Source organism: Hipposideros armiger, unplaced genomic scaffold, assembly GCF_001890085.2.
Source record: "Hipposideros armiger isolate ML-2016 unplaced genomic scaffold, ASM189008v1 scaffold_352, whole genome shotgun sequence".
NCBI lineage: Eukaryota > Metazoa > Chordata > Mammalia > Chiroptera > Hipposideridae > Hipposideros > Hipposideros armiger.
In genome coordinates this window covers 562,071-586,505 of record NW_017731702.1, presented here as the reverse complement: position 1 = coordinate 586,505, position 24,435 = coordinate 562,071, and the positions used below count along the sequence as shown (strand labels likewise).

At 33.4% G+C, this 24,435-nt stretch overlaps 1 protein-coding gene across 10 annotated transcripts in view; it reads left to right on the top strand.

Annotated features, from left to right (window-relative positions):
- Positions 1-24,435, top strand: part of KIF2A (kinesin family member 2A) — a 65,054-nt gene that overhangs the window by 25,569 nt on the left and 15,050 nt on the right. For 7 of the 10 annotated variants that reach the window (XM_019661564.1, XM_019661565.1, XM_019661561.1 and 4 more), the window contains 12 exons: positions 11,788-11,882; positions 12,261-12,380; positions 14,176-14,230; positions 15,583-15,705; positions 16,271-16,371; positions 18,785-18,880; positions 20,373-20,427; positions 20,816-20,978; positions 23,017-23,107; positions 23,237-23,300; positions 23,806-23,897; positions 24,271-24,413. In XM_019661564.1, the coding sequence (XP_019517109.1) occupies positions 11,805-11,882; positions 12,261-12,380; positions 14,176-14,230; positions 15,583-15,705; positions 16,271-16,371; positions 18,785-18,880; positions 20,373-20,427; positions 20,816-20,978; positions 23,017-23,107; positions 23,237-23,300; positions 23,806-23,897; positions 24,271-24,413 (1,181 nt within the window). In that variant the 5' untranslated portion in view covers positions 11,788-11,804. Of the gene's footprint in view, positions 1-9,252; positions 9,334-11,787; positions 11,883-12,260; positions 12,381-14,175; positions 14,231-15,582; positions 15,706-16,270; positions 16,372-18,784; positions 18,881-20,372; positions 20,428-20,815; positions 20,979-23,016; positions 23,108-23,236; positions 23,301-23,805; positions 23,898-24,270; positions 24,414-24,435 lie in introns of those variants that run through there. The other 3 variants (XM_019661563.1, XM_019661569.1, XM_019661566.1) reach the window with 2 other exon arrangements.

The window sequence follows — 24,435 nt, the reverse complement described above, 5'->3', positions numbered from 1 at the left end:
TAAATACTTGTAATGATATTTTATTAGCATTCTTGGCTGTTTTATTTTGGCTCTTCAGCATTTGCAACCAAATTATACTTTATATGCTAGATAAGGTTCATGCCAGCCTAATTGGTTGCTGGCATTTCTTAGCCTCACAGCTGCTGTGAATTCAGCTGTGAACTAGGAAACTATAATAGGATCCTGTTTTCAAAGACCAAAAGGCAATTGTCAACATGTAAAAGTTTTTGACAGATGAATAAATATATGAGATTTTATGGCAAGTTAAATAGCACTAATAGAAATCTAAAATAACCATCTTAATTTTAAAGATTAGAAAGTCCAGAAATATAAAATTTATACTTGTTATATTTGTTCACTAGAGCAAAGGTAGCTTGAATTTACATGTTTGTTCTTCTGTTCAGTCAAATACTAACAAATATTAAAAAGTTGAGATCTGAACTATCCTGTTTGATTTCACCATAACAAAAAGTTGAGACTCAAATTATATAAAGATATTTTTGTAAAATGAACTAAGTGTAAAATGCCTTTGAAATAAAGCTTATGATTTCAAAATATTTTATATATTTATATGATATGATTTAGCAGATAATGTTTTTATCAATTATCCTGACATTTAAATTTGGGGTGAAATTTACATTTCTCTTGGGTTGAACCATGTGAAATTGCCATTGTTTTAGGTTAAAAATGGTCGAATAGAGACACTGATTTTTTTTTTTTTCTTAAAATTACAGAGGTTCTCATATGACATAATTATATTTAAAAGTCTATTCTCTCTAAGCAGAAACCTGTGAGTGCCTTGTTTTTAAACAATACAGTCGTCACTCACTAAGGTCATAATCTGTTCTTAAAAATCAGATGCTGTGTATGAAAATACTGCCTGGGAACCTATTTGCCTTTGTTTTAAATGGGAAAAAATTGCTGTGGTAATTATCAACCCAAACTTCCTAACCAATTTTAAAAGTAACTGTCAATCACCTATATACAAACGAGGTGTGATCCAAAAATATGGTGAATGTTTGATTAAAAAAATATATTGCACTGAAGGACACATTGCCATTAATCCCCCTCAGAATACTCCCCCTCACTTCGAACATTTATCCCATCGCTCTTGCCACTTTCTGAAGCAGCTTTGGAAGTCCTCTTTTGTGAGTCTCTTTAGTTGTGCTGTCGTGGCTGCCTCGATGTCCTGAATCGATTCAAAACATTTTCCTTTCATGGTCATTTTGACTTTGGGGAAGAGCCAGAAGTCACATGGTGCCAGATCTGGTGAATAAGCTGGATGAGGACACACCATAATGTTTTTATTTGACAGAAATTGCTGTACAAGAAGTGATGTGTGACAAAGAGCATTGTAATGATGGAGGATGAAGTAAAGACACTCATGAAAGTGGACTTTCAGAACTGCTTCGGAAAGTGGCAAGAGTGATGGGATAAATGTGTTTGAAGTGAGGGGGAGTTATTTTGAGGGGGATTGATGGCAATGTGTCTTTTACTGTAATAATTTTGTTTTATTTGAACATTCACCGTACTTTTTGATCACCTCTCGTATAAGTAAAATACTGTTATGTTTAACACAATAAATAAGGGTAACAAATCAGTTTATATGCAGTAAAAATCTTTTCTTCCATTATAATTGCCTTTTGTCCATTTCCAGTGTTTTCTTTCAACATTGTCTTAAATATTTTGGGACTCATACCACACTAGGCAAAACAAAGACTAACTAAATATGAGAGGCTATGGAAGAAATACATTCAAGACAAGCACACAGTGGCAGAAAGTGGCTCACATTGAGTATGATGCAAGCATTATCTTGTGCCTACATTTTGATAACTTGGCACGTTGCTTTATTTTCTGACCATCCATCAATTATATTTGGAACATAACTCAGAACCTTTTTCTTGCACACTCTTGTTTAAAATGCAAATTGAGTTTTGGCATATACAAATATAAATCTTTTCCTATTAAATATTGGCTAAAATATCTTGCGTTGAGAGAAGTTTTATGAAGTTTGGATATTAAAAACGCAGAAGCCTTCTACTGGGAAACTGATTGGGGAGTTGTGCTTCCAAAACTCTTTGCAAGTATTTTTTTACTTTGCTCTTAACAGATGACTTGTTTTACACTGTAACTTATCTTTACAAGTAGGTTAAAATAAAGCTGAAAGGTTTTAAATATGTCTCTAGGTTTTTAAATTTGAGAAAATCAGTTTGAAACTAGAGTTATAATTTATACAAGGTCTGACAATTAGGTTCCCGAACTTGTTGCAACGATGTTGCTAACCTTTTTTGGTATCAGAGGGATTACTTATTATGAATTTGTACCAACTAGACAGTTAATCAAGTTTACTGTTTGGAAGTCCTGAAAAAGCTGCCTGAAAAAATTAGGTGCCCTGAACTTTTGGCCAACAATTCATGGTTCTTGCATCACGACAATGTACCAGCTCACACGGCACTGTTTATGAGGGAGTTTTTAGCCAGTAAACAAATAACTGTATTGGAACACCCTCCCTATTCACCTGATCTGGCCCCCATTGACTTCTTTCTTTACCCGAAGATAAAGGAAATATTTTAAGGAAGACATTTTATTTTGATGACATTCAGGACATCAAAGGTAATACGACAACAGCTCTGATGGCCATTCCAGAAGAGTTCCAAAATTGCTTTGAAGGGTAGACTTGGCGCTGTCATCAGTGCATAGCTTCCCAAGGGGAGTATTTCAAAGGTGACTGTAGTGATATTCAGCAATGAGGTATGTAGCACTTTTTCTAGGATGAGTTCTCGAACTTAAGTGTCAGACTTCATATAGTACTGTTGAATTTATATATTAGTGTGAACTTACAGTTTTCAAATCTCCCATTTTCTAAAAATACGATGTATGACTTAAAGCTGGATTTGGGCTTCAAAATAGTATAATGAAGTTCATGTATTGGCATCTTTCTGCCTCAGATACATAAAAGAAAACCAAATAGTCATAGCTAAACTCACTGTGCACTGGAGAAGTCATACCAATTATTGGGTTGTCGGAAAAGTCATGATGTATTTTTTCTATTTTTATTGCAAAAATACGTCGTGACTTCTCTGACAACCCAATATTTGTGGCTTTATTCTGATTAGTCAGGTGCCTCACTTTTAGAAATCATTGACAGGATACCTAGAGTCAAAGAATCATAAAGAAAATTAGAAAATAGTTTGAACTGAACAATAACAATACTACATATGAAAATTTGTAAGATGCTGCTAAAGCAGTTCTTGAAGAGAAATGTGTAACAGCTTATGAGGAAAAATGGATAACAATGAATGAGCTAAGCATCCATCTTAAGAATTTAGGGGGAAAAAAACATCAAAGTATGCCCAAAGTAAGTTGAAAGAAATACTATTAAGAGCAGTAATTCAGTATTTAATAACACTTAATAAAAGGGCTCAACAAAACCAAGTATGTTCTTGGAAAAGACAAAATTGACAAATCTTAGGTGAGATTTATCAAAAAAGGTTGAAAAATTAGGAATGAAGAAGTTATTATCATTACAGATGCCACAGACATTCAACATAACTATGAACAAACTTAATGCCCAGCATGTGAAAACTTGTATAAATCTAGAGAAATATCAAAACAGTTGAAAATAGAAACTACAGTAATCCCATAATTATTAAGGAAATTGCATCTTCTCACAAAATCCTAAACCAAGGTGGTTTTAACCAGTGCCTACCAAACACCCGAAGTTCAAATAATTCTGATTTTACACTAACTATTCCAGAATAAGGTTGATATGAGAAAGAAAAACTATAGGCCGGTATTATTCTTGATCAATGATGTGAAAATCCAAAATAGAATAATTCAATGCAATTACAGTCAAAATCCTAACAGGTGGGGTTTTTTTATTGTTAGTTTATTTGATTTTTTTGAACTTGACAAGCTGATTCTAAAATTTGTACAAACATGCAAAAGGCTAAGAATATCAAAGAAACTTTAAAGAGAAGGAAGGCTTATTTTACCAGAAAGCAAGACGTACTGCAAAGTGATGATAATAATTAAGACGGTGTAATTTTGGTTCAGAGATACAGAAATAGACTCATGCATGTGTGCTTGAAATTTGACAGTGTTGTAGATAAGTAGGGGAAGGGAGGACTTTTCAGGAAGTGTTATCAAAACAATTTGTTTTCCATTGGGGGAAAAATGGAAATTGTGTTACCATACACAGAGATCAAAATTACAATGGATTACAGTCTTGACTATAAAAGGCTTTGTAAAACTGTAGGAGAAAATGTAAGAAACTATCTTAATGACCAGTTGAGTCTCAGGAGGAATTTTATGGCATAAAAAGCCATACATAATTGAGAAATATATATTTGACTACACCAAAATGAAGAGCTTCAAGTCATTAAAAACTATCATAAAGAAAGTGAAAAGATAAGCCACAACTTCGGAGAAAATATTTGCATACAACACATGTAGCAAAAGATTAATACCAAGACTATATAGAGAATTTCTCTAGAGAAGTAAGAGACAAGACAAATATACGAAAGGCTTGAATGGCCAACAAACACTAACATAGGCACAACCTCATTGAGAGAAATTACAACCATAGTATGATACTTAAACCTGACAAATATTGTGGATGTGAAGTAATGGCTAGTGGGATTATAAATTATTACAGGCAGAGCTAGTATAGGAAACATGGCACTAACTAGAAAAGTTATTTGTGTGTATTCTATATATTTCTTAAATATCACAGAGAAATTTCTTGCATATTTGTATCAGTACACAGGTATAAGAATACCTACAGTACTGTTGTTCTAAACAAAAACATAAATGTCCATCAACAAAAGAAAAGAAAAATTTAGGCATATTCATATATAGTGAAAATGAATGAACTGGGGTTATATACAATAGCATAAATGTATCGGAAAAATAGTGTGTAAAAATCTTAATGTTAATCCATTTATACACAGTTCAAAAATAGGTAAACTAAAAAAAGTATAACTATTGCATTGTGTTGTACAGCTGAAACATTCTAAAAAATGTATTTCACAATAAAAAATAATAAAAAATAGGTAAACTATCTAGATTTTTTGTGTGTGTTACATTTATAAGTGGTAAAACTATAAAGAAAAGCCACAGTATGATTATCTCAACAGAACAGTGATATTCCCTTCTGGTGGCAGGGACAAGGAGAGGGAAAAGGCGATTCACGTAAGGGGGGAGGACATGGGGTTTCAAAGGTATTGTTTCTTAACCTGGCTGGTGGTGGATACACAAGTGTTTGCTCTGTTTTTTTTAAATGTAGAAGTGTATATGACACAATTTATATTAAAGTAAACTAGGAATCAGAGTCAAAGGCCAGAGTTATTGAGGATGAAGTACCGGAATTTTCTCAAAACAGAGAAATGGGTTGGTACATAGAGAGCCATATGGGAAGATAGTCCCAAGTTCTAGGGAGATATTTCCAATCCTGATTTGTCTCTGAGCTGTACTTCTGTTGGGTTGTTAGAAAAGCCATGGTGCATTTTTGCAATGAAAAACAGAAAAAATACGTCATGACTCTTCTGACAACCCAATATATCTGTAGTTGTCTTCTTAACACTGTGCATGGTTCCTATTAACACCTGAGACTTAGGATAAAATATCTTATTGTTCTTCCACTATCAGCCTTTTCCCAGTTATCCAGACTCATACTTTTCCTATTATACCTAATCATGAAATTAATGATTTTTTTCCTTTGAAAAATCTCATATATCTGCCCCTCTTTTTATTATTTAATACCCTCTTAACAGGTGCTTTTTTGACTTGAAAAAATCAAATTGTAAATTTTTATTAAAATTAAAAATGAAGTATTTGAGTATGTCTTAATTTAACCACATATAAAACAATTTGTTTTAAAAAACCTTTAAAGGCATATTGGGAAAAGTCAGGCTTAAAATTTTTTTGACACATCTTTTGGTAAAAATAAAAATTCCATGCTGCTTGGTCACTGCTGATATTTCTGGTAATCTAATCCACTGGCAAAGAGCAAACACTTAAGACTTCATTCATTTAGCTCCAGACTTATTCATTTCTTACTGCTGAAATTTCATATTTATTTCTTCTTGCATGAGTACACCTGGACCATGGTAGAGATAAGCCAACATTTTCTCAATCCTACCCTACTAAACTTTTAGAGCTTAGTCTTTACTAGTGGATCAGCTGCTTTTGACTCTGCTACTAGTGGCTTAAGGCTTTCTGGGTGTCTGCATTGGCAATTGAAGTCGTGAATGTACCAGTGTTGAGAAGACCACTGATACTGTGTGTTAATTCCTTGATTTTCTTTGTCCTCTTCATTGCTAATCTCTCAGGCTATTTTTGGAGGTTAAGGTCCCTGTAAAGTTGTGACTTAACAGTCCTATACAGATTTTGTCCCACTGGTTTGCCTTTTCTCACACATCTAGTTGGAATATTGTGGTAGATGCCTAACAGTGGGTGGTGCAGGTCTTTCCTTTTGGAACATACACCTGATTTCTCCCATTCTCATTTTTGTAATTCTGTTGGTAATTGCATGGAAAGCCCTGTCTGAACTCTTTTCTTCAACAACCTCAACCACGGCCTCTCCATTTCCTGCTGGAAGTTATTCTTTGTGGTACATATGTTTTTGGGGGTCACTTCCTATTGGTGAAATTATATTGATGTCTTATATTAAACCACTTCACTTTCCTTAAATCTTTGTTGCAGTAAACTTGCCCCTCTAGTGGGTATTACTGTTGTGAGGCTGTTGGGGGGTTGGGGGTGGGGGGAGAATGGCTGCTGGGTCTCAGCCTCACTACTCATATTGTGGAGATGGTGATAAATGTGGGGCTTGATGCAAACAGTGGTAGCTCTTCCTAGATTGTGATGGTGACTAGCAGGGTAGCTCATGTCTCTCTGGGGTCCATTCTCCATTTCTACCAATTAAACTCAGTCTGTCTCTTTTCTAGATCCTTTGGCCACCATGTAGATATACTGCTTGTATCCTTTAAGAAGGTACTTCTGCTCTAGGGAGTGAGTTGAGCTGACAGCTTCCAGCTGTTAATACCTTCAGGCTCCTTAGCTTTTGATTTGAGGCCTTGCTTTTCCTGGCCAACCTCCAGCCAGGGACTGAGGACAGTGTGGGTACTAAGGTATTTCCATTTTGGCCCAGTGTGCTACTCCTCTAATCAACACTCTTTGTTCTGGAGCTCCTTGCTGGGTTGGCCACACCTTTGTCAGTTCTCAATCAAGGTCTAGGCTTTCTCTGCTCAATCATGCTTTTATATCTATTGGTAATTGCACGGAAACCCCAGTCTGTACTCCCTTCTTCAACAACCTTGTATTCCCTCTCCTTCACAGGTTTCAGATCTGCATCATGATCTGAAAGTTTTCCATGCCCAGGCTGGTTTCCTCCTCCTTTTATCTTTCACAATAAACCTCTTGTCTTCCTGTCTCAACATCTGCTTCCCAGAGGACCCAACTGATACATAGCACTTCTTCTGGTTATTTACCTAATTTCTGTTCAAATGAGGATTATCTCATTTCTTTTTTTTTTTAAGCACCTCCATTGAATGCAGCTCATCATTTCCCTCCACGCCCAACACCTGCCTCTCCTCTAATTTCCAATTATCACAGTAAATGGCACCACCATTTACTCAGTTGCTTTTACATTTGCCTTTCACATTTAAGTCCTTGATCCATCTAGAACTTTTTGGGAGGAATGTGGAGTATTGTATGAGATAGGGATCAGTCACTAAAATGGACAATTACCATAGTCAAGCATGAATGACGTTACAGAGGTAATGAGTGGTCAGATCATGTAGGACTTTGTTATATAGGTCAAACAAAGGCCATTCATTGGAAGGACTTTGACTTTTACTCATGTGTGAGATAGGGAGCCACTAAAACGTTTTGAAAAAAGGAATAATATAATTTAACTTAGTTTTTATAGAAATGTTTAGGCTGTTCTGTGGAGAATACACAGGCAGATAGGGTAGAAGCAAGGAGACTAATTGGTAGACAATTGCAATCTATTGGGTTGGCGGAAAAGTCACGACGCATGTTTGCAACAGATGGCACTAGTTCATTTTTGGAAGTAATAGAGTCATTCACATCTATGTTATTGCTATGTCATTTGACAGCTGACAGTTGTAGCTTCATTCTAAAAAAAAAAAAAAAATTGAGCGATTTGGTTGAGTTTTGGAGGTTTTACAACAAATTGAAGATGGAAGACCAAACTGCGTTTTTGCTGTATCTTACTGTTTTACTTCCATAAAGGAAAGAATGCGCGTCAAGCTTGTGAAAAGTTGCATAACGTTTATGGTGACAATGCTCTACAAGAACGTCAGTGCCAACGATAGTTCACGAAATTCTGTGCTTGTGATTTTGATCTCAACAACGCTCCTCCGTCAGGGAGGCCCACCGAGGTTGATGACAACCAAATAAAGGCGTTGATCGAGTCAAACCCACATTACACTACATGAGAGATTGCAGAAATATCCATCATTCAAGCGTTCACGACCACCTGAAGAAGCTGGGATACATAAGCAAGCTCAATATTTGGGTTCTGCATGAACTCAAGTTCATTATGGTGCATATATAAACATCTGCAATATGCTCATTAAACGTGAGGAAAAGGATCCTTTTTTGAAGCGACTGATAACTGGTGATGAGAAGTGGGTTGTTTACAACAATGTGGTGCGCAAATGGTCTTGGTCCTGACTTGATGATTTGCCTCAAACAACATCGAAAGCAGACATTCATCAGGAAGGTTACGCTCTCAGTGTAGTGGGATTTTAAAGATGTCGTGTTTGTCGAGCTTCTATCAAGGAACCAAACAATCAATTCAAATGTGTACTGTCGGCAATTGGATAGTTTGAACAAATCCATCATCCAGAAACGTCCAGAACTTGTTAATTGTAAAGGTGTTCCCGTCAAAAATTATTGGAGCTTGGATGGGATGTGTTGCTATACGCACCATACTCGCCTGACCTTGTGCCGACAGATTTCCACTTGTTTTGCTCTCTTCAAAACTCCTTACGTGGTGTAACGTTCAGTTCAGATGAGGCTGTAAATCAGCACCTTGTTCAGTTTTTCTCAAATAAAGACAGGTCCTTCTAGGAACACGGAATTATGAAGCTCACTGAAAGATGGCATAAGGTTATTGAACAAAACAGGCAATATATCACAGATTGATCTTTGTTCTTTATATAAATAAATGACCTTTAAAAACCATAGACAAAATATGTCATGACTTTTTCGACAACCCAATAGGATCAAGACATTGATGGATTGCAGCAAGGTGATTGAAGGCAATTGATAAGAAATGACTTGTTACCTGAGAGCAAGACTCAGGTATCATCATTTTATTTTGTTAAAGCTCTCTAAGAGTTATGTACAATGAGAGTTGAGAATCTATGGTATAGTTTATAAATTTTTACAGGGGTGTTTGCAGTTTAAGCTAAATAGGCTTCTTCAGCTTACTACGGGGGAGTAGGGAAGTGTAGTGATAATATAATAGTAGCTTTTGTATCTGACCAAGGTTTAAATCTGTGATACTTATTAGCTGTATAATATTGAGCTTCAGTTTCCTCATTTTAAAAATGGATATAGCTACTTCATAGATACATTTGTTATAGTGAATGAACCAATGTAGATTAAATGAGCCATTCTCTGACATACACATGTTGAGAAAGTAGTAGCTTCAGAAAGATCTGGCTTTGATCAGATTGGTAAAAAATTTTAAATTAATCATGTTCAGTTTCCATGAAGGTGTGGAGGAATAGTTCCCATTGTTGTTGGGAAGGTAAATGGAGGGCAATTTTGGAATATCTATCAAAATTTCAATTTCTTTGACTGATTAATTCTGCTTCTAGAAATTTTATTTATGAAAACATTCATACCTGTGTACAGACACTCAGTGCAACATATTTTAATAGCAAACAGTTGGAAACAAATCACTCTTAGTAAAGAAATAATTAAATTGTGATACATTCCTTTTATGGAGTGTTCAGCAGTTGTTAAAATTAATATGTCAGTTTGTAATAGAAAGATTGCCAGTATACAGTATAGTTTTTTGAAAAGCAACAATCTATCACTTGAGAGTACACTTATATCCTCAATACTTGAATTTTTTAAACAAGATGATATTCACTTATTACTTCATCAGAGTTTAATGAGCCCATATAGAAAAGGTAGCGATTGACTGTAATTTTATACATAACTGCTTATAAAATTATTAGTGTCCATATTTTCTTTAAAGATATTGTATGCCTTGTTATTATAATAATATTGTTTCATATACTATATATCTGGGGGTTTTATTTAAAGAGCTGTAAATTATCCTAAGGTAAATTATAGATACCCCAAGGACTTCATTTTGGGAATACATATGAAAATTCCATATGTTCAGCATTTTATTAGATAATATTGAAAGTGCAGATATATAACAAATAGTTTCTATCCTTACTTGACTAATAATCACATAAGTGGGTAAGATGAAAACAGATGAATTAAGTAAAACATATACATATATATTTCTGTGTGTGTGTGTGTGTGTGTGTGTGTGTATGTGTGTGTGTGTGTATGCATGCATGCGCTTGACCCTTGAGCAACATGGTTTTCAACTGCACGGGTTCAATTATATGTGGATTTTTTTTTCATTAAATACCTGTACTGTTTTTGATTTGTGGTTGGGAGTCCGTGAATGCAGAGGCCAACTGTGTGCATTTACCTGCGCCATTTTATATTGGGGACTTGAGCATCTGAGGATTTTGGTATTCCTGGGGGGGTCTTAAAACCAATCCCCTGCAGGTACCAAAGGACAGCTCTGTTTTTGGAGAGTCAAAAGTTTATGCAGATTTTCGACTATGGGGGTGGGGTCAGCATCCCTAACCCCTTCATTGTTCAAGGGTCAACTGTATACACAATCAAAAGGTAACCTATTGATCTTCTTCTAGGAATTTGTCCCAAAGAAATAGTCTAGCAAGTGAATAATGACAAATGTGCAATCATAGTATTCATTTCAATGTTTATAATAGTAAAAAATTGCACATAACCCAAGTGACCATCAGTAAGTATTAAATAAGCTGTGATAGGCAATGGGATATTATATAATAATTAAAAATAATTACTTTGATCTATAGTTACTAACAGGTAAGACCCACATCTATTAAGAGAGGGAAAACAAGTTTAATATATTATATATAATGTCCTCTACAGATGGTAAATACTGGAGTGATCAGAGAAAATAAAAAGTAGAATGGATTTCAATAGGCAACATGCAGAAAAATAACATTTTAGATTAGCATTTTCCAACCTTTTTGGGCTCGAATTCCTTTTCTCAGTAATTTTAAATTAATATCATTAATTTGTATAGTATATGATAGTGATTTTTAAGCAAAAAGTATTTGATATCAGTATAGTATTAGAAATTGCTTTTGTTCTGTGTTCTACAGAGTTATTGTTGGCTCATAGTAAGGAAACTATCTAATGATTATAACTAATTGTTTAACAGTATAAGATTTCTGGAATTCCATGCCCACTGTGCAACCATTTATCATATATGCTGAAAATAAACTTTTAAGTGTAATCTAATTTCTTGAGTTCCTGGTCTTGGCACGTGTAGCAAATTGATTTTTGGTGCCATGGACCAATTTTAGCCCCTAACTTGAGAGGCTGTGAAAATCCTTTGTAAGAAAAGTGGTGTGATAGTCTTAATAGTTTGTAAATTATAAAATTGTATTTGACAGTGTTTAGGCATTCTATAATTCATGGCATTTTAAAAATGTATATTTTATTCCTACTTAGGCCGAATACATCAAGCAATGGTAACATCTTTAAATGAAGATAATGAAAGTGTAACTGTTGAATGGATAGAAAATGGAGATACAAAAGGCAAAGAGGTATGATCACTGGATTAAATTTTATTTCTAGTTCTGTAATCAAGTTTTGAATATAAAACAAAACAGAAAAGTATATAATTTTTATATAGTACATGTATTCTTTATCATTCTTTTAAAAACTTTGAAATGATTAAAAAATTTCACTTGAAGAAAGGTAAATTTCTCCTGCATATTGTATCTTACATGATTGGACATATAATCAAGACCACAGAATACAATATTAAGAGAGATTCATTAAATATATGTGGGCTATAATTCTAGATAATTGAGTTTTCAAAGCAGTACCATTCATTAGGCTAAAATTATTTAATCTCTCTGTGTAAATTTATTTGAAAAATAAAAGGTTAATTGTCAAAATACATGGGGTTTTTAAAACAGATTGACTTGGAGAGCATCTTTTCACTTAACCCTGACCTTGTACCTGATGAAGAAATTGAACCCAGTCCAGAAACACCTCCGCCTCCAACCTCCTCAGCCAAAGTAAACAAAATTGTAAAGGTTAGTGGTGAAAATTCAGAGAGAAAGAGAGTGTGTGTGTGCTGGTTTGAAATTGGCAGGCTGTGGGAGTATGTTTTAAGTGTTAGTTTGCTTTGTTAAAAACAAAAACAAAATACCTCAAGTCTTTCTGCCATCCATATGCATTTACGAGTATATATACACATACTTTCAAGGATTGAGGTTGTCTAATTCATAATTGTGACAGTCATTAAATAACATCCTAGAAATTCCTTGCCTGATTAGGATTTCTTCTAAGACTAATAGCTTCTCAGGAGGTGTGGGTCAAAACAATTGCTTCTCAGTGTTGAATGAATACAGATGACTTTGATAAAGAATGAATGTTTATTATTCATAATAAATTCCCACTCCCATAATCTTCTGAAAAAGTAATTTTGCTAATTTTATGTTTATTAAAGAAAGATAGGAAATGACAGTGTAGTTTAACTATTTCTATACTATCTGGGAAGATAAACTTTAAAACCATGCTATATCCTCCCTAACAGTTTATCTATAAAAACAAAAGGCCTGTTATTTCTGTTTAAAAGATAATTTCTCTGCATTTCTGTTGAAACTTCTCACTGTTAAAACTTTGTATCAAAATACAAAATACTTTTTAAACCAGGCAGTCTCAGAGTTGTTGAATCTGCAGTTCTTTGTGTTCACTTCAGTAAGCATTTGTTGATTTTTCTACGTTGTTGATTTTATCACCTACAAAGATAAATATGACATGACTTGAACCCTATAGGAACTTGCTATCTTGCAGGGAAGACATGCATAAGCATTCAAATACAATATGATAGAAACTTCACAGTATCAGCAAAACCTGCTCTTTAAGCCATGCATATGAACATAAGGCAGATTTTCAGTTCATATAATTTCAGCATATTGAGAGTCATTGCTTAGAGGTCATTAGTTACCGCTTGTAAACAGACAATTTTTCATATGTGGCTTCACAATCTGAAGCATCTTCATAGTTTTATCATTCTGTGTATGTCATTAGCAATCTCTGCAGTGCATTAGAATCACCTGGAGAATTGTTTAATATACTGGTTCCTAGGCCTGCTCCCAGAGATTATTTTATTTTATCTAAAAGAAGGCCCTAGCATCAAAACCTTTTTAATAGTACCCATGATTTGAATGTGCAGTTAGAATTGAGAACCACTGTATTATTTGGTATCTTTCTTTTAGGTGAATAAAATTAAGTCTTGGTAAATAAACAATAGGACCAAAAATTTGCTTTCCCGATCTCTGCAGTCTTTGAAAGTCTAATGAAACTTTTTAGTATAACTGACAGTGTGCATCTCAAAGTATTTGGATGTTTCAGTTTAACAATGGGCTGTAAGTTGTCTACAACTAGTATTTTATTAATTACCCTCTGACATCCAAAGATAAAATGTGTTGTTACATGGTTTTGGTAGAATAGCATGATGATTAAAAGCACAATTTAGTGAAATTACTTAACCTTTCTTTGCTTCAGTTTTCTCATCTGTGAAACCAGAATAGGAATAATAATGACCTTATAGGGTTGTTGTGAAAATGAAATTAATTAATACATATAAAGTCCTTAGAGCAGTGCCTGGCTCATTAATTCCTGAATATTTTTTGGGATGGGGAATACTCAGATAACTTGGATATTGATAGCATTAGTAGTAATTCATTAGGAGATTGATTATAGTTTTTCTAAAATAAAATTTAGTTTTATTGTATGTCTGCCTACTTTTGTTTAATGAAAGGAAGCTGATTATGATATAGTTATGATGAGTAAGGAGACAAAATAAAATTTTTTCTCTCACAGAATCGACGGACTGTGGCTTCTATTAAGAATGACCCTCCTCCAAGAGATAACAGAGGTAAATTTATCTATTAATTTTGCCTATTGACTTCTTAGTGTGGCCCTGACAAGAAAAATCAAAAGTAAATATTACCCTCGACATTATTATTTTATGTGGCTAATTTTAAGATTGGTATCTTCCTGATTTCCTAATATAATAATGCCGGTAATAAGTGGGGAGGGGAGTGGTAGAAGAGGGTAAGCCAGGTAAACTATGATGATGGAAGGAGAACTGACTCTGGGTGGTGAACATAGGATGTAATGTATAGATGATGTGTTACAGAATTGTATACTTGAAACCTAAGTAATTTTATTAACCATTGTCACCCAAATAAATTTTAATTAAAAAAAATTATACAGGTATGTGATGAATATGAAACTCCATGATCTCTGCAGTTTTTGATTCATCTCATTTATCCAGTAATTTTTCAGATTTGAGGAGAACATTATGAGAAAGAAAGGAATGGGGAAGTAGTCAGTTGATTGATTTCACAAGGTTAAATATAATCATCATGACATGCTCCATAACTTTATGGTTAACAAACTTCCAGAAAGAGTCACGGGTAACTTTGAAGTCAACTAAAAAAAAAAAAGTTGAACAGGTATAAATTTTAGTTAATTGCAGGTCTTCCATATGTTTTCAGCCAGGAGATGTAAAACATAGTTAATTTCTTATCTACTATTCAGCAGTTCAGAATGGACCTTTCTAATAGTGGTATTTCTCTGTATATACGAGTGGTGAGGAAGGATGGGCGTAGGTATCAGAGGAGAGATTGGAGGTAGAGAGCAAGTCCTGCACTTTAAACACTATCCTTTGAGTCTTATGAAAATTTATAGTTCTTTGTAAAATGTGGTATTTATATTTAACTTCAGATGTCTTTTCCTACTTTTATAACATGCACAGTAGGAAATTGTCTGCTAAAGATTTGCACATGTGAGGAGCAAAGAATGGGATTTGGAATATAGGGAGGATTGAAGGACTTCTAAACTTTTACTTTCCATACTTCTGAGTTATGTAAATTTTTAAAAATGAAAATGCATTTAAAATTTGTATTTTGCACACTTATATTTTTTAAATGATTAAAAAATCAAACCTGGCTTTGGTTTTTATATAAATTATTCAGATTGAGTTCTGTAATTAAAATTACATTGGTGGCATCTAAGTCTGCACATATTATACTGAAAACCTAGCTTGTCAGTTTATTGAACAGAATTATTATATATTGTTTATGCATATATAAGTGGAAAACCTTGCAATTTGCTAATGCAACTTTTAAGAATCAGTTCTTTTGAGATACCTTTGTTCCTGTTACCAAGGTCCACCTTTACTAATTTTCTGTTCTGAATGTTAAAATTTTGTTTTACTTACAGTGGTTGGTTCTGCACGTGCACGGCCTAGTCAACTTCCTGAACAGTCTTCCTCTGCACAACAGAATGGTAGTGTTTCAGATATATCTCCAGTTCAAGCTGCAAAAAAGGAATTTGGACCCCCTTGTATGTAAATCACGTATCAAGGATTCAGTCATTTTAGGCATACATGTATTCTCTCTTGGTCATCCTTATAAGTCCCCAAATGATAAAGTCATTGCAAACTTGATTCCAGATTTCATTTTACCACTGAGGAGAAAATTTTTTTCTTGTTAGTTTAGTCTACTAATTGGGTTTTTAGCTATATGTTTTGGAGAAAAATTTTTTATAAATATAAAAATTATAACAGTGTTTCAGTAGTATTGAATTTAAAATTCTGGCCAGATGATATTTTGACAGATGTTACAGAAGAAAGTATTATGTTTCTTGCTTCAAAGTTCTGTGATTCTAAACCAAGAGATGACATGTATCAATATGTTAGAGTCATTTTTCTTGACTCTTATTTGTATATTGTCCTGTTCCTAGTTTTGTTAAAGCAGCTCATAAATACAGTTCACATAGTTATAGGCATGCTTTGTGACTGTGTATTTTTTTTTTGGTTATGTGGTGAAATTATACATAACTTTTTTTCGTGTATAAGTACAATACTCAAAAGAAAACTATACTTCTACAGCTCCTCTTTTTCTTTCAGCACGTAGAAAATCTAATTGTGTGAAAGAAGTAGAAAAATTACAAGAAAAACGAGAAAAAAGGAGACTACAACAGCAAGAACTTAGAGAAAAAAGAGCCCAGGTTTGTAACAAATATATTTTGTGTATGCACCAACTGAAGATTAGACTGTGTCAGTAAATGTGATTGGTTTAGGAAAAAATAGTTGAAGCATTCATTTAAAGATTTCAATATAATTCTTTAAATTGATATTGAGGAATAATTTAAACTCTTGTGAAAATGTTACCGTAACAGAGTTTACTACATTTATTTTTCATGTTTTAGTGGATATGTGTCCTGAGTTTGTTCCATTTTGAATAAGCTATGGTGTCATAGAATTCTAATCTGTGTATTATAACATTAAAAAATAATAGGCTTTTTACTTTTTAAAAATATCTGAAAATATATTCAGAAGAATATGCAGTTACAGTAGTTAATTATATTACAAATTTTATTATTTTTCCATGGTAAATAAGGTCAACATAACACATGGGGGGGCAGGAATTCCTTGTGTTCGATTTATACTGGATGTTGAGAGTGTATCTGTGTTGTGCCCCCTCACGTTCCCTTTACATAGTAGCAAAACTGCTAGCATTGGAAAAATTGCTTAGAGGACTGGTCTTTCTATCTTTCTACAGATCTTCACCTATTAGAAATTCTATTATTGTACATATATCTCCTCCATTGTGTTGTATCTTAGAATTTGTTTCCTGTAAAAAAACATCAAGATTGTTTTTTTTATTTAGGAGTATGTTCAAATGCCTTTAATCATAAAGATGCTGTGTTTGGGAATTGTGGAACCAGTATAATAATTAACCTGAGTAAATCAGCTTATACTTGGAAAAGACCCGAGAATGACCAGTTGGGCTTTGAAATAAATAATCCACAAAACAGATCTACTGATACTTAGCACAGGTGCCACCTGGTGTTTCCTGTGGGTACTTCATAATATTTTCACATCTCTGTGATCTCTTAATTTTCACTTTACATTCTACTTCTCAATTGATGTAGTTGGTATTGTTTCCTAGAAGTTTAATTAAAAGTAAGTTTCATTAACAGTTTTGAAATTTAAGTATATTCAAAGCAAATCTGCACATGGTATATGAAAAAAAATCAGATCTTAGAATGTTCAATAATTTATTATTCATGGCTAACAGAGGCTGTTAATGTTAACTGTAGCTATTTACTATATCATAATCTGAATTTTCTCAGTTTTAAAGCAAAAAAGTAAGTGACTTGCAGTTGTTACATACAATTTCCCATTGCTGAGAGACCAAAGAAAGAGGCTGACAAACTCCATCATTACAATAAGAGTTTATTAAAGGAACTTATATATGAGGTGCGTCTTGGGTAGCAGCAAGATGACATGGACATCCTCCATACCACATGGCAGGCACTAAGCGGTTATATAGGACAGGGCAGGATGGATAGGGATACTGGGGTGTGACCTGCTCCAGCTAAGGGGGAAATGCCTTAACATACTTGCCCAGGTAAGAGCCAGGGCCTCTTCAGGAACCAGTGTGCCTGGAGCCCAGGGGAGGAGTCAGATAGTCTCTGAGGGGGTTCATGGGAAGCATTGTCTATTCTGGCCCCTATCTAGCAGATCTAGCTGGATCTACTAGCATGAGCATCGGCAGCAGAGAGGCAAGGTCAGGCAGTGGTCACATCATGGAACAAACAAAACAGTCTTTCCTCCACGGCAATACGCATTTAATAATTTGGATTTTAAAGGTTTAAAAAATTGGCTTTTGATTTCTTTATTTTATTTTTTTATTTTTTATTTATTTTTTTTTTAGCTGAGCCATCCCGCCACCTGTTGGCAGCTCACGGCTGCTCAGCTCGGGCTGACTCGAACCACTGTTGCTCAGAGCTCAAACTCTTGAGCGAGCTCTTTACCAACTGAGCCACTCAGCCGGCCCTTTGGCTTTTGATTTCTTTAAATTCTGTGTCCTATCTAGTTGGAACTGTTTTACCATGCCTTAATTTTTTTTTTTTTGAGAGCCAACAAAAAATAGGAAATGAACATAAATGAATCCATATTTCTACTTTGCTAAACCACTGGATTAACAATGGGGAATAAGAAATTGATTAAATGAATTTTTCTAGAATTTCAGCTTTCTTAGAGTTCTTTATCGATGTTTAAAATGAGTACTATTTCTCTTTTGCTCCATTTTCTAGGATAATCAAGGTATAAGTATAACGTGATTTTTTTTTTGAAACAGGTCAAAGGTGACTTTAACGAGGGGTGTTTGGTTTAGAATGAACACAATGCATGTGGACTAACAGAATTGTGTTTTTAATATGAAAGTGATTCCTGGGCATACTATTAGTCCTGAACTCTCAAACTAAATTATATCACATCTTCAGTTTGAGATTGGACTTGGCTCTGACAAATGACACAATCTGTTTGTTCAATTGTAATATTCAAACCATATATAACAAATGCAATACCACATTACTGTACTTATAATAAATGATAATTCTCTCTGTCTTGCAGGATGTTGATGCTACAAACCCAAATTATGAAATTATGTGTATGATCAGAGACTTTAGAGGAAGTTTGGATTATAGACCATTAACAACAGCAGATCCTGTAAGATTCTTTGTAAACCATTGCTCTGGAACTTTTTGTACTGTAAATAAAAACATTTGATGCCCACTAAATTAATATTGTTTTTACTATGTAAATTTTCTTCTCTTTATGGGTGCTCATTCCTTACATTTTAAGAAGGAAATCAAGAATTCGTCCACATTTATGCTTATCTTCAATAATTTGATATATCAGGCCTGCATTCCACAGAGATGTCCGTTTCAAAGCAAAACTTCCTTGTCTGGTAGGGCAGAGCAGCTGTTAAAGGAGTAATGGCTGAACACCCAGTTTCCTTTCTGACCATCACTTATACTTTGATCTCAATTTCAAGCTTATTTCCTCTTTGGCTTGCGCTATAGATCCCACTGTCATTCTAATTTACTATTAATGTTATTTTAAAATATTATTTTGACTTAGCAATAAGTGATGGTTGTCGAGGACTGCAGTAGACCAGAAATTTAGGGCTCCAAAAATATTCTGCTGTCATTACTACTTATCCCCTTTCCTATTGTAGAATGAGAATTGATTGGACAGGGAATACTTTTGTGAGTAATTGTTACTTATGAAAAATAATCCATGAGACTTAGCACATACAGAATGTCATATTTGGTACACAAAATACATTTGTGTTCAGCAGATGTATTATATAGGATTTAACAGAGTTGCTCATAACATTTGCATTTCATTTATTATGGTACCCCATCCATGTGGGTTCTCCTCCTTGCCACCCCTCCATGTGAGCTCATGCTTTAGGACAGGGATTGGCAACTTTTCCGAAAGGGACCTGATAATAAGTATATTTGGCTTTGTGAACCATTTTATAATGGTTTTTGTCACAACTACTCAATTCTGCTTTTGTAGTATGAAAGCAGCCCTAGACAATACATAAATGAGTGGGCTCATGACTGTCGAGGGAAACTATAAAAGCAGGTAGTGGGGCTCATTGAGGCCTATAGGTCATACTCTGCCTATCCCCGCTTTATGTTAATTATTGAAAGGCAATACTGGAAACATACATTTTATGAAAAATATTTGTGTGTAGGAATTGGCATATTACAAAGTGTCCAAATTATTTTGCTCAATAATTTGGGAATTATGTTTCTTGTCTATAGTTATCTTTGCCAACAACTTGCCCTATAATCAAACTGAAAATACACCATTTGGTAGGAAATTTTATTTTTTTATATACAGCGCATCTTGGAGTGAATAAGGCAGCTTCATAATGTGAACTTAAAGCTACTAAGAATAATAGTGCCCTCTACAAAGTTATTTCCTAATAGTTTACCAAATAGTAAAATAGACAAGTTTTCATTATAACTCAGAATTTTAGAAATAATTGTCTGATAACTATTAAAATTTGTGCAAATTAATTTGTTTTTAAGCTTATCTTTGTGCCATGCATAAATTTCTAAAACCTCTGAAGAAAATATTGCATTACTGACTTCAGTGTTTTACATACCCCTGATATTCACTGAAATAAAATATTTATTTGTAGATTGATGAACACAGGATATGTGTTTGTGTAAGAAAACGACCACTCAATAAAAAAGGTATGATGCTTACTGAATTGTAATAAAAGGTTGATTTTGTCCTGTTTGTAAGTTATTTTGTAGTAGCAGAAATCAAATTGGTTTGGAACAATTCAATGTAAATTATTTCATTTGTACATAACCATTATGCAGAGTTCTATGTTTAGATAGTATTGATTGTTACTGCTGTATGAAATATTACCATCCGTGGTTCTTGCTTCATGTTTTTTTGTTTTTGTTATTTTACTTTGTTGTTGAAATACTCTCTTACAGAATGGCATATTTATGGGATATTTATATGTACAGAACTCATTACTTTATCTAAATTCTTACTACTTAAAGTAATTTTTGTACATTAATTCAGATGCTGTGAGAATTACTGGGCATTGATTTTTATTTATTCTTTTAGAAACTCAAATGAAAGATCTTGATGTAATCACAATTCCTAGTAAAGATGTTGTGATGGTACATGAACCAAAACAAAAAGTAGATTTAACAAGGTACCTAGAAAACCAAACATTTCGTTTTGATTATGCCTTTGATGACTCAGCTCCTAATGAAATGGTTTACAGGTAGGTAAATTTGTTTTAAATTAGAATTTTGTTCTTCAACCGTGTGTTCATCACTACCCTGAAACTTATATTGATCTTGGCATATCTCTCCAGAGGTGTAATATGCTTTTTTATTCTTAGTTTAAACAAAGAAGAATATGTAATTAACACTATAATGTAAATAAACATTTTTTTCTCTTTAATGCTCCCCAAATCATAGTTTTCATTATTGATTAACTTACACACATATATCTCAACATATATATGATTAGGACATTTCTAGAAAATGTTGATATTTTCTGTACCTCTGGGAATGGGATGTGGTTAGAAGAGGACTTTTTTACTTTTTAATTTCTGTGCTAATGAAGAAATTGAAATATTTACTATACATCAGTCATTTATTTGTCTAAATATTTAGCTTGTACACTTAAAGAAAAAAGTTCTGTAAATCTATGCATTTATCTAATTTTTATCATCTTTAAGCTTTGGAATAGTTTTAACATGAAATTCTTGTATGTTCACATTCAGCTTATAAACAACTCAAATTTACATGTATAATATATTGATATCCCAGATATTTATGCCAAATTTAGATTTTCATTTATAGTTTGAAACATTCACCAGTAATGTAACAGGTCAGTTTTAGCAACAATGTTATTTCAGTCTATATAGAACTGTCTTGGCAGTTACTTGAATGCAGTTTCATTACCATTTCATTTTATAAATATGACTGCAAACAGAAAATTCGAGTTACTGAGAGTCGTGAGAATTGAAGATGTTATAAGTGAAATAGTGTTCAAACTAACTCCATTGGTCTTAAACTAGCAAGCTGAGATTTCAGTTGTAAAGAGGATAAAACTAGCGTGTGAATGCTAGATAGAAATATTGTGAAGAAATTGTTTCAAAGGGAATTATAATTATAAATTGTATATGTTTTACATTTCTGAGAATGGTGTTTTTTCCCCCCCCCCCCCCACTCTGCTTCCACTCCTGCCTCATAAAATATATGTTTGTCTTTTATAATCATTTTCAAGAAATCATTATAAAGGTAGGTTTGTATATATATGACAGAATTAGCAAACATTCTGTGTTGCACCCTATTTTCATGCTTCTTAACTTGACCAATATTGATTCTATCCCCCTTTCTCTTATCGTTAACTTTTATGGATTAAGGAGTTAGACCTTTTCTTGTCTGGTCACTCTGCAGACTCATTTTTAGAACCTTTTCTGCTCCTTTTGTTCTGTACCTTCTCCAGTTGTACCTTTAAAAAATATATATTATCAGCAGAGCTATATAAAGTGTTCCACATATATTATTTTGAAACCTCTATAGAAAGATTTGTTTTCTGTCATACTTATTACAGTTCTGCTCAATGAAGTATTTCTTGCCCCTCCTACTTTTTCATTTTAACTCTCGTGGTTGTTCACCAATAGGTTTGAGAAATAATCCAAACCATAATAATGTTTTGGCGTGCTTTTCTTGAATCAAGACTATTAACTCAGAACTCAGTGTCTTATAAGCATAATTTTTATTTATTTGTCCACATTCAATGAAACCTTATCACTTATCATTTTTCTACTTTCTTAGATGGTCTAAGGTAATGTTTCTGTGGGTTTTTTTCCCCCTTTAGCTTTTTTCTGTTGAGATTACCACTCTTGTTTCTGTTGAAATTTTTTAGCCTTTTTGTTGTTGTTTGTTTTTATTATTTATGTTATTCTTGTCTGGCTAATAATACCATCTTTTGCTGTTATTTTTTAAACTTTCCTATTGCCTTCTATTTACATCACAGCTGAGTTACTATGTTTTTTTGTCCATTATTGCTATCATTGTTTATTATGGAATTACTTGAAATTATGTTTTAATGGGCTTTAAGCAAGTCTAGGATATGGTTATTTAAAATTTTTAACAAATCAGTAGGCTCAATTGTGGTCTCACAGTTGAGCTCATTGGTTTGTTAAAAATCACGGTGTAAGTTTTATTAATAAAACTTGATATTTTATTTATTTGTTTAATTTAAATATTGACAGCATATTTTGACTGGTGCATATTATTTTTAAGGTTTACAGCTAGACCACTAGTGGAGACTATATTCGAAAGGGGAATGGCTACATGCTTTGCTTATGGACAGACTGGAAGTGGAAAAACTCATGTAAGTCATTTATTGTAGTTACATCCTGATATGAAGTTAATTTTATTATAACTTAATTTTTAGATGTAAATTCTTAAGATTTATTCCTGAATAATGTCTATTATTCTTTATTTTCTTTTTAACATATAGACTATGGGAGGTGACTTTTCAGGAAAGAACCAAGATTGTTCTAAAGGAATTTATGCATTAGCAGGTAACTGTCCTTTTTGTATATTATTTGTAATATTCTTGAATATTATTCAGGTGGCTTTGAAATAAGACTTGGAAATATTGTCCAGGATTTTAAGGGTAACTGTAATGCTGTATTTACTGTGTACTATGTCTATTTTATTAAATAATGGAGAGTGGCATATAAGCCTTAGATGTATAAAAAACTATTACTAGTATGTTTTGTAAATTAGTGTTCACTTTGGTTTTCATTTTCATTATTGACATTGTAGGTAAAGATTAACTGAGTCGTCTAAAAATGGAAAATTTGAAATGCTTTTTAAAAATAATATTTGTTAGGGCCGGCCGAGTGGCTCAGTTGGTTAAGAGCTCGCTCATGAGTTTGAGCTCTGAGTAACAGTGGTTCGAGTCCCGGCCCGAGCTGAGCAGCCACTGAGCTGCCGACAGGTGGCAGGATGGCTCAGCTTAAAAAATATATATATATATTTGTTGCATCATAACAAATTTTCTCCATATGAAATTCTTTACAGCTCGAGATGTCTTTTTAATGTTAAAGAAGCCAAACTACAAAAAGTTGGAACTTCAAGTGTATGCAACCTTTTTTGAAATTTATAGTGGAAAGGTAAGTGGAAACTTAAAAAACTTTTTTAGATTTTTTAAAATTGTGGTTAAACTGTACATAACATAAAGGTTACTATTTTAACCATTTTTAAGTATACAAATTCAGTGGTATTATGTACATTCACGTTGTTGTGAGACCATTACCACCACATAATTTTTATATGTATTTGGAATATTATGTTAGAATTTTGTTTCATGAGATTTTTAAAAAAAAATTTCCTTTGAAACTCTTGAATATTGAGCATTTTATTTTAAAAGTTATTTTATTCTCTTGAAATATTTTTCAGACTTTGACTCAATTTTATAGAACTGATTCTTTTTTCTTTAAAGCGAGTTTTCTAATTGGAATTTTTGTTTGGGTTTTTTTTTTTTAGGTGTTTGACTTGCTCAACAGGAAAACAAAATTACGAGTGCTTGAAGATGGAAAACAGCAGGTTCAAGTAGTGGGATTACAGGAACGGGAGGTCAAATGTGTTGAAGATGTACTGAAGCTTATTGACATAGGCAACAGTTGCAGGTAAATCTCATTTTAATTAAGA